We start from the raw sequence: 11,661 nt of genomic DNA, 5'->3' as shown, positions 1-11,661 counted from the left end.
CCATAATACGTTCAAGTATTATTTTAATTGGAAGAATCTCTCTTCTTCTACTTTTTTTCTTATCTTTTGTCTTATTAGTCTTTTTGCCTTATTATCAATCTGTTGTCATTTCATTAGAGAAGACTTCAAATCTAAAATCAATGGATTTCACTTTTTTTTATTTATGTGTGTATATTACAGTCAATCCTGCTTATAACGTTCCCGCTTACAACGTTTACCCGCTTGCAACATTTTTTCATGATGGTTTTTTGGAAAACGTTATAAGCGGGATACACTGTATTTGTTTCTTTCTTTCTTTACGAATTATTCTTAATGAATATGTTTTTAATCGTTGTATTGGTGATGAATGATCTTTATGTGAAAATTAATCTGAAAATATCATTGTAAAAAAACAGTAATCTCCCGTAATAACGATTATAAGTTTTAAAAGTTAATTTTCAGCTCTAGGCTATTTTGAAGCCAATACCTCTTCTGTCTGACTGACTTTAAAGGGGTTGGTACACGCAAATTTTCCAAAAAACAAATTTTTCAATTTTTAAATACTATAAAATTTTCTGCATCTAAATATGCCCAATTTTTTGTTCTACCTGTACTAAAAATATTTTAACATAAACTGCTGGCAGGCATTACACATGCTAATTTTTTTTCCCTAAAATGCGCTTATCTCAAAACTGAGATTTTTGTGAGATAAGGAACATTTTTTCGAACATCGCTCATTCAAATGTCTTGAAGCTTTGCGTGTCTCTCAACACTGTGGTTTTACATACTTTAACACAAGGATTTTTTATTAAAATTATTTAAAAAATTTTTATGGCACAAAATATGGGTAAATTTTGGTGATTTTTGAGGAAGTTGCATGTTGTTGGAGTTAAAATTCGATTAAAAAAACCAGCAATTAAAATCCTAAAAGCTCGTGTTAAAGTATGTAACACCATAGTGTTGAGAGACACACGAAGTTTCAAGACATTTGAATGAGTGGTGTTCGAGAAAATGTTCCTTATCTAACAAAAAACTTAGTTTTGAGAAAAACGCATTTTAAGTGAAAAACATTAGCATCTGTAATGCCTGCCAGCATTTTATATTAAAACATTTAAAAAATATTTTTTGCACATTTGGAACAAAAACTTGAATACAGTTAGGCGCAAAAAATTTCATAGTATTTAAAAATTTGAAAAATGTGTTTTTTTGGAAATTTGCGTGCACCCCCCCCCTTAAAAGATTCTAATTACTTCGCACGAGAATTTTTTAGAATTAATTTTCTAAGCAATTTATATATTAAGTATTATGTCCAAGAATGGATGAAGTGCAGTGAAGTACATCAACTTCAAAACTTTAAAAAAAAAATTTCACCTTTTTTTTTGGTTTCTTCTACTTCGGTATATAAAGCAGTGGATTGAAAATGGCTGATGATGATGATGAATTTATATTACAAAACGCTGTGTGTATCCTGACTTCACTAAACATTATAAGTTCAAATAAGTGTCGTTGAAAAAACGGGACAAGTGTATAAAAGAAATAGGAACAACGAAAATTACAGGGATGTCCCGTAATATGGGACGCAAGTGGTCCGTCACATTGTTTCAGAAATTTTACTGGTCCCTGTTTTCAGAAGGGTTGAGAAATTTCATATTAATCAAATTCTCCAATTACACCAGGGTATTATGTACAATCACCTGTAAGAGTGATAATTTCTCTAGCTTTTATCAAATTTACCAACGACGCTTGGGTATTAAGCACTATCGTCGATAAAAAAAGTGATAAATTTATCAAACTTATCGAGACGATTGGTGATTACGCATAATAAGTCGTTATTATGCATAATAAGCGATTTAACACATTTTACCGTATATACACACATACAATATTTAAGATTTTTTTCGAATGAAGTAGGGCGTATAAGAGGAATAGAAATTCTTAAAATCGGGAACATTTCTTTATTTCAACGCTTCTTTTCCTCTTTTGAATTTGACCGATTCGAACATTCGGGAAATTATGTAAACACCAGATAATAACAATTTGCATCAATCTATTGGGACGTATCAAAGAATTTTTGTTGATTGTGGAATCTGAGAATTTCAGGCATTGTCCATGGAGGAAAAAAATGGTCACGTGGAGATCGCAGATGAGATGCATTGTTCTCTCGGGCTGCTTCTGCAAGGAAAGTAAGTAAATAAATGCGTTAATGAATGAATACACGGCGCGATTCGAACACAGAGAAAACACAGAGTTGAAAGAAGAAAAATCAAGAATTATTCGAGAAACGGAACAACATTTACTGGTTGAACAACATGTAAATTTTGCATGTGTGTGTATGATGTGTTTTTGAAGTGCTGCCTTCTGCCTTCCAAAGGGAAATCGGCTGGTGTTTGAATTTTATGACATCCTGTAAATATCGTGTTTCGGGTCTGACTGTTTTTTTTTGTTTTTTTTTGAATGAGGGATGCGGTCATATTCGTGCCTTGAAGTTGGAAGGCCACAAAACATTTCCCAACTGCAGCACACCACCACCACTGTACCGTCTCGGGGGGGGGGGGGGAATCAAACCCTGGGTAAAAGAAAGCTAGTAAAATGAATCACTCATCCACAATCTATACCTTTTTCTGCGCCAAACTTCGTTGATTTCATCCAATTGATCATCTGCGTCTTCATCTTCTCCATCCAGTTGACCAACGGTATCTTCAAGCAGCTTCTCTTCGCCTCGCTGCATATCCTCTTCATCTAGCTGCTTTTCTTTCAGCTGAGCTGACTCTTCATCCGGCTGCTTTTCATTTAGAGGCATTTTACTCTCTTCATCTAGCTGCTCTTCGTTCAACTGAGCTTGAGACTCTTTGTCCGGCTGCTCTTCGTTCAACTGAGCTTGAGTCTCTTTGTCCGGCTGCTCTTTGTTACACTGAGCTTCATCTAGCTGCTCTTCTTTCAGCTGTGCGGCCCCTTCATTCAGCTGCTTTTCATTCAAAAGCGTTTCAGTTTCTTCATCCGGCTGCTCTTCATTCAACTGAGCGTCAGTCCCTTTATCGGGCTGTTCTTCGTTCAACTGAGCTTCATCCCTTTCATCTAGCTGCACTTTCTTTAAGCAAACTTCAGTCCCTTCGTCTTGCTGCTCTTCTTTCAGCTGTGCAACTTCTTCATCCAACTGTTTGCCCTTCCGCGGAGCGTCTGCTTCATCATACGGCTGCTCTTCGTTCAACTGAGCTTCATCCCCTTCATCTAGCTGAACTTTTTTTAAGCAAACTTCAGCCCCTTCATCTAGCTGCTCTCCTTTCAGCTGTGAAACCTCTTCATCCGGCTGGTCTTCGTTCACCCAAACTTCAGTCCCTTCATCTAGCTGCGCAGCCTGTTCATCAGGCTGCTCTTCAACCTCGCCTACTTCCTGTTCGTTTCCTTCATCTAATAATACCGGGAAGAAAAGAAAAGGGGGGGGGGGGGAAACACCACCGATATATCGAATCGAAATAATTGCAATGAGATGGCAAACAGTAAATAAATAATCTCATATGAAATTCTTTTGCATGTGTTGCTCGGAACCAATTCAACGCGATTGAAATGATCTCGTAATGATTATATTTCTTACGAGAATGATTCAAAGGCACTCGCTCCAAACAAAAGAGACTCACCATCAAAAACAGTGAAGAAAACGTCCATGTTGCGCCCCTCGAAGTTTTTGATACTCAGAAAATTCGGGCCTTTGGGAAAACTCCACCGGAATCTGCGTCCATGGAATGGCTTCAAGAAAACAAGACACGGGAAAAATTTATCAAATAAATACTTGAATAATAATTAAACATTGATTGAGAGAGAAAAACATAAAGGGATGTCCCAAAATATCTGCAACCGTTGACTTTAGACACAAAATTTCTGATTAGTTTTTAAATGACGTGCCGTTACTTGAAATCTAAATATTAGTTTCAGGGTTCGTACAAATAAAATAAAGAAATTAACTTTTTATATATTGTCCCCGTAAGCAAAAAATTTCCATTATTGAAATGTAGATCCCGCTATGAAAAGCCATTTGGGGAAAAAAATATTTTTAAAGGCAAAACATTTATCGAGATATTTCATGTGTAAAATCGCTATGTTTTAGCAATTTATCACCGTATTGGCAAGTTTTCATTGGCTCACAAAAGTGTTGCCATTTTTAGGGACTAACTAACTAACTAACTTATCGTGTCATGGCTCGGTGCATATTATACAGGATTTCTAAACGTAAATCCATTATCGAGAAACATATTTCCAATATACATATTTAAAATGCAGAAATGGAAGAGTGCACATAATATGTGCATCCCATACACAATCCACTATTTCCAAACATTTCAGAGATACATACGAGCAATACATACATACATACGAGCAAAATGGCCTAACCTTTCCGTCCCCACCCTCCCATAGTCCCAGAAAAGTCAATAGTATAGGATCTTTGGCTTGCCCCAGGCCGGATTTTTTATTGGGCCCCTGTCCAGTAAATTTACAGTGGTGAAAAAAATAAATTAAGAAAGAATTGTCCCGGGTTGGATCCCCATCAGCCCCACCCTTGTGGAGGGTCATGATGTAGACTATAGATACTCATCCCATGGCCCGCGAAGTGAGCGAGCCACCTAAGTGGCTCGAGGCACATTTACAAATGACTCAAGTTGCCCGCGAAACGTTTACAAACCAACAAAGTAGCCCACACTCCTCAAAAAGTTGAGAAAACTTGATCTAGACAGTGTCTGAGCATAGGAGTAATCAAAAAGTAACTTAGAAACATAGGCGGAGGAGATGGGGGGGGGGAAGACTAAACACGAGCTATAGCCCAGAGCGGCAAATTCTAGGAATGAGTGGGTCATAAAAATTGGGCAGGGAATGATGGAGAAGAGCGGCAAAACCTTAAATCCCCGCCTCTGGTTACTCACCCCGCATCCTGATCTTTCAGCTTCGGTCGTGATCACGTCAATCCTGTCTTGATATGAGTTCAATGTAGGAAGGTCGGCGTGTTGACTGAGCACCGCGATCTTTCCGGCGTAGCGACTCATCACATCCAGCGTCAGGTAGCGGTCCCTGTCGGCAACCATGTAAGTGTACCAAGAACATCGCGGCCTCATCAGACATATAAATATGGTGTTGGACCCGAAATTTGTGATCGACAGGTGATTCTCTAGATAACCGAGTAAAATAGAAGTAAATTTCAGCCGAAGAGCACGAGGAGGATCACGTTAATTCAAGGGGGGTTGTGAAAACACTCGTAACTTCTATAGTAATGAGAGGATAGTGATTATTTCGATAGTTATTATTGAACACGTCCCCTTAAAACAGGACTCGTCACGGTAGACCCATACATGCTCAGTGGCCCTCGGAGTCATCTGATGGGGCCCGCGACCTCAAATTTAATTTTGTAAAAATGAACGAAGCAGTACATAACTAGATTATTTGGGTGAACCGCGGCACATTTACAAATCAATTAAGTCACCTAAGGCAGTGTTCTAGGTAACTTAAGTGGCTCGGGGACATTCTTACCTCACTTATGTGACCCACAGCACATTCGCGGATCACCTAATTGACCAGCGGCAATTCCCAGACCATTCAACTTTCCAGCAACACATTTTTAGCCCCCCCCCCCCCCCCCCAAGAATCCAATGGCACATTCCCAGACCCCTTAAGTGACCCGCGACACATTTGCAAATCACTTGAGTGACCTGTAGCACATTGCAAGACAGCTCTTAAGTGTCTCATGCACACACACATTCCCAGACAGCTTAAGTAACCCACGGCACATTCCCAGATCATTTGAGTGGTCCGCGCCTCGTTTTCAAACCAATGAAGTGGCCTGCACTCTTTTAAAGGTTGAGCAATTTTGCAGTAGGCAATTTTGATTTCAGGTACAACCGTCGTCTTCCCGCCGGAACCATTACAACCGATTTGATAAAAATACTGGTTGAAATGTAGAATACGTACTTCACAATTGGCGAAATGTACAAGTTTTGACGCCAAGCTTATATTTGTCTACCAAGATAGCTCGGGTCAGGAAGAAGGGAATTTCCCTCTGACGATCACTATTGCGCCAAATCGTTACTTAGACCTAGTGATTTTGTGAGCGTGAGAATGACCAAAAAAAAATGGCATAGAGATTTAATGAGCATGGGAGTGACCAAAACCTGTGACCTAGAAATTTTGGGAACATGTGAGAGGCCAAAAGAATGACCTAGAGACTTTGTGAGCATAGAAGTGACTAAAAGAGTGATCTAGAGCATATGTAAGTATAAGAGTGATCAAAACAGTGTGCAAGCATGTGAGTGATCGAAAGAATGAAGGATCAGGTCAATGAGCACAAAAGAGTGGCTTAGAAAGTGTGCAAGCACGTAAGTGACCAAAAGAGTGACTTTATTGACAGAGGCGGATTTACAGGGTCGGGATTGAGTGGTATTAAGTGTCTTAGACAGTGTGCTCTGAAACCATTCTAAAAGGGCTAAAGCCTTTTTTTTCACTCAGCCCCTCTTTAACGTCTCGTCATAAAACATTTCGTCATGGTCGTAAAAATAGACAATATTCAGCAATAATTGGCTATATTTGGTGGGAATCGGCAATATACCTCTGGTTTTGTTTCATTGAAAATCTAATTTTTCCTACCCATATAGCAATTCTCACATATGCTTTCATCAAAACAAGTACAGAGTGATTGAATGAGATCATTCACTAGAAAAGGGTGACTATCAGCGAGCACGGAATCTTGGGTAACACTCATTGTGAGCACCGCGGTGCTTATAAGCAAGAAGTTGAAGGAAGAGTTGTATTGCGTTCCAATCATGAATAGGGGATTAATAGTTACGAATTATTCAATAAATTACCTTCTTCCTCCATGACTTCCGCCCGTCTCGTTTGTGCGTAGTTCCAGTTCAGAGACGTGAAAGGTACTGACGGCGATGACTGATTTCTATCAATTTCGGCGCTTCGTTGTCAGACTTGACTTGACTAATTATTGTTTTTCTGCACCCAGTGGTTCCCAAACTTTTTCTGTCACGGAGCACTTTTTAGGCGAAAAGCTCATCGCGCGCGGAAAAAGAATGTTCAAAGGCACACCGAAAGTCAACAAACACCTTCTATGTATAGCAGAAGGTCTCCGCGCGAGTCTCGTGACGTCACTGAAGTCGTCCATTTCACCTGTAGCCATTGGATATAGCAGTCCGACGTATGAGGAAATTTTTACCTTTTTTGCAGTATATCCAATGGCTATAGGTGAAATGGGCGACTTTAGTGACGTCACGAGATTCGCGCGGAGGCTTTCTGGTATAGAACGTGTTGGCTCAACCCCTGGCTGCTAAACTGGCATTTCGTTTTTATGTGTACAGGGTGAATACTATCTATTGCCCAATAATTACACACGTGATTCCTTGTGAAAAACTAATATGGAAAAGTGTTTTCATGTTTTTGCCCCCCCCCCCCCCCCACCCAAGGGTAAACCTGGCAGGGCTCTAGCACAGGGATCCGGGATAAATATTTTTTTTTGCCTTTATAAATTCACTATAGAGGAGGCCCACCAATTATCTCAGTCCAGGGATCGTGGCTTCAAGTTGTAGGGGGCCATGGGGTGTATAGGAAAAATTTTATTCCTACATGAAATTTGCTTTTTTTTCCCCAGGTGGGGAGTAAATTCTCTTTTATTTCATCTGCACAGACCTGTTGTTTCTCTGCTCACAAAATTTCGGTATTTTTGGCAAAATAACATGCTACCTTATACAATGCAGAGTATCCTGTAAGTCAGGCATCTTCAACCCGTTGCTCGCGAGCACCACGGTGCTACTTTATGCACCGAGAGTGCTCGATGCTCGTGTCTGATTCCGTAGCGGAAAAAAGTTGGGGAAAGGGCATCACAAATGAGGGAAAGGAGCGTTGTCCGTTTAGTTTTAACTATTCTTTCATAACTTTTCTCTAATTTCGTAATTAACTTAGGAACATGAAATTTCCTAGCCTCAGGAGAGACAGAGCAACAACTTCCTCCTAACTGGCACTTGGAAGAAAAAGGGGACCGTATAAAAATTCAAATTCTTTTATTTTGTGACACACTGTATTTTCAATCTCAAAAATGGTGCAGGTTAATTTTAGAACGCGTTTTGAGCATTTTTCAAACTGGAATCATACCTCTACGATTGACGGTTGATGAGATAAAAGCCACATTAGCACTTGCAGGACACCCTGTATATTATATTGCACGTGAACATCATTGAACTGGAACTACTGCTGTCACCTATCGAACAAAAAATACAACTGTTGTGATTCTTGGATTGAAAATAATGACCGACTTCTGATTAATGCGCCGCATAGAAAAAATCAATATAATATGATGTTGAAAAATATTTTATAAGCAATAATATTAATTATATTGTCAAATTTGCTTCAAAAATTTAACTGTTGTTATTTGCGTACGGTAAACTAACGTTAGTTAGATGCGCTAGAACATACCTAGAGGTTTTTTTGGCAATTGTAATCGAAAAGGATATAGACTGGAACTGATTCTTGCCTATATTTTTAATTATTACCATTTCGAAAAGTCAGGGAGTGTTGTGCTCATCTAACTAACGTTAGTTTACCGTACACAAACAACAACTGTTAAATTTTCCAAGCTAACTGAACAATTTAACAAATATTATTGCTCATAAAATATTTACCTCAACATAATTTTTTTTCTATGCGGCGCATTAATCAAAAGTCGGTCATTATTTTCAATCCAAGAATCACAACAGTTGCATTTTTTGTTCGATAGGTGACAGCAGTAGTTCCAGTTCACCGATGTTCAGGTGTAATACAAGGTGTCCTGTAAGTGCTACTGCGGCCTTTATCTCATCAACCACGTCCATCGTAGAGGTATGATTTCAATTTAAATAATGCTCAAAATGTGTTCAGAGATAACCCTGTATCGGTTTTGAGAGCGAAATACAGCGTCACAAAAATTTAAAAAAAAAAAAATCTAAATTTTTATACGGTCTTCCTGTTCTCAAACTTCAATTGTAAAGTCCCAGGTCGATAAGATACTCGCCTAAAGTACCAAAGGATGCTTAGACGTGTCGCGAGTTCGATACCCGGTTTGTCCTTGTCAGAAAACTTTCCTGACACAGGGGTACAGCAGAAACGATTATAATTAAAGTTCCCGTACTAGTTTTTATCAGAAACTACTCGTGCGAATATAGCCAAATTTTCAGGATATGTTAATGAGACCATGGGAGAGATATTTATGAAATAAAAAAATTTTGAGATGAAAAAGTGTGGAGCTTTTTTATTGCATTTTACATTGGTCCATATAACGTATATATACAAAGTTTCAATGGAATACATCTACCAGAACTGGCGTTACATTGGTCTGAGTAATTTCAGTATACTGACACTGCTCAGACCTATGAAGCGCACGTTCTGACGGAGGTATTCCATTGAAACTCTGTATGGTCCATGGGGAAAAAAGGAAAATTCAATAAAAAAAAAGCGCCACTTTTAACCTGGTGGCCGAAAATTGAACTATTTTTTTTTTGTTTCATAAGTCTCTTTCCCATGGTTTCATTAAGTAAAAATTTGGCTGTATTCGGATATGCAGTTTTTGCGAAGAACTACTCAGAGCACGAGAACTTTAATTATAATCTCCTTGTATTTCTGAACGGACATAAGGACGCACGCGTACTCATTTTTGGCTTTACACATATTTAAAACAGAAAGCACCACTACACCAAGCATGAACGACAATTGTTTTTCAACCAAAAAGGCGGGGCATATATTAATTACCGTTCATTATACAATACAATACAAATACAACGCCACAACAGGCAGATTGCCCAACGAGATGGCTGACTTAAGAACATCATGGATCCCCGAGCCCTACCTACTACTGCTACACCACACATGCACCCAGCCCACACACCCCCCCCCCCCCGCGGAACCCCCAACGAATCGGTACATGCGGGAATGTGCGCTTACGTGTAGTGCAACCTGACGTAAAGTTTGTTTCGGTGTAATGCTGCCATCTGCCCCCAGTTTTTCTAACTATGAGTGAAGTGTTATGATTGAATGATTTATCGTTGTAGGACTGTTGCTCTCTGTGGCGAGACTTTTTAACGGGGAGATCGGCTCGCATTTGCGCCTTGAAGTTGGGAACCACAGAAAACCAACTTCAGCCGACCACCACTGTGGGGTTCGAACCCGGATCCTCGCATCGCGAGTCCGTCACTATAACATTGAGTGTTGTTTCACCCATTTTGTTTGTTTTTGAATTGAAGAAGAAAGAGATTGCGTGATTCTTTAATAAACTACCCCAGGACCGTCCTAAAGCATGGGCGCCAGTACATGAGGGGCACTCCAGCTAACACAGCTACCACATATAAGGAAGTATCACACATTGGCGAGAAAAAAAATTCGCCAAGTTGGCACGAAACCCGATTACGGAAATATAGCCGCACTCCACGATAATGGGATCAGATGCTATGATAAATGTAGTAGGTAACGCTTGGGGGAAAAAGCCTCATTTTTTCACTTCGAAATTCGAGCAGTGGATAAGGGCCACGTAAGGGCTTCCCTACCGGGCTTTTTGTTTGCGGCTTACTCCAGAGGCGGATTTATGGTTTTGTCAGTGAGCGAGTGAGTGATTTATCAAGTGAATCAGGGTGTTAGTGAGTGAACAGGTGGACAAATGAGCGAGTGAGGACGTTAGTGAGTGAGCAAATGAGCGAGTGAGTGAATGAACCAGTCACTCACCGTTCCCTGACTCGTTAACTATCACTCATGCTATCACTCACCCCCGGTCACTCACTCAGTAACTCACCCACTCACTCGGTTATTCATATGACCACTCACTTGGTCTCTCATACGATCCCGACCGAGCCCAGGGGGATTTGGCTCAAGCCCTCTGGGTGACCAGCTTATATACCCTATAGGGACAGAGCGGGGGGGGGGGGGGGGTCATGGTCGGTTTCGGATCACTCATGCGGTCGTTCATTCACTCAGTCATTCATACGGTCACTCACGAATATTCACTTATCATTCGCTAGCTCATTCGGTCACTCGATCTCTCACTCACAGGTGACGAACTTTTGTCGATGAATCTTCTTAAGGGCGAATTTTCCGTGAATCGCCACCCCGCACAGCCCCACTGGTCGCACAACCTGATAGCCGATGTAGTTAGCTTCTCCTCCGATTCGGCTACAAATATTATACATGTTGCCGTGATTAGGCTTGTGGGTGCACTTCCTAGAAGGCTCAGTTCGAGACACTCGGTTGGATTAAGAACTTACAAGGTTGGTTCAAAAAGTATCCGACCTTAATTTTTCGTGCGTGAACCAATGAAGCTAGAGAGGCGTGGTTTGGTGCAAGTACGTAGGCGATCCTAGTGTACACGCTTGAATTTTTTTCTTGTCTGCAAAAGCTGCTAGTCGCCGGCAACTGGCAGCTTTGAGTGAGGAAGTGTAAGCAAGCGCGGACTCGGGGGTGATCATCAATCCCAAGAGTCGCAGAATATAGGGTACATTTGTCTGTCCCGTAAAATATGGGATGATCCGATGCATCTACACAATCAGCCACTTCTCCGACACATTGCCTTTGATCTGCCTGTCTCCACTCCATTCGTAGTTATGATGTCTGCCTGTCTCCACTCCATTCGTAGTTATGATGTCTGCCTGTCTCCACTCCATTCGTAGTTATGATGTCTGCCTC

General features: G+C 40.4%; 1 protein-coding gene across 1 annotated transcript; it reads right to left on the bottom strand.

Annotated features, from left to right (window-relative positions):
- Nucleotides 1-2,560: 2,560 nt before the first annotated feature.
- Nucleotides 2,561-5,051, bottom strand: LOC149064439 (uncharacterized). The gene is made up of 3 exons (XM_089255321.1): nt 4,893-5,051; nt 3,615-3,723; nt 2,561-3,387 (listed from the first exon to the last, which is right to left on the bottom strand). The coding sequence occupies exons 1-3, from the start codon at nt 5,049-5,051 to the stop codon at nt 2,561-2,563; spliced, it is 1,095 nt and encodes a 364-aa protein (XP_089111447.1).
- Between the last annotated feature and the right edge of the window lie 6,610 nt (nt 5,052-11,661).

The sequence above is a fragment of the Pholcus phalangioides genome, unplaced genomic scaffold (genome assembly GCF_987345545.1).
Source record: "Pholcus phalangioides strain wild (caught in Gottingen) unplaced genomic scaffold, Ppha-v1.0 ptg000042l_1, whole genome shotgun sequence".
Classification (NCBI taxonomy): domain Eukaryota; kingdom Metazoa; phylum Arthropoda; class Arachnida; order Araneae; family Pholcidae; genus Pholcus; species Pholcus phalangioides.
The sequence above is the reverse complement of the archived record's forward strand: the minus strand, read 5'-3'. Positions and strand labels throughout refer to the sequence as shown.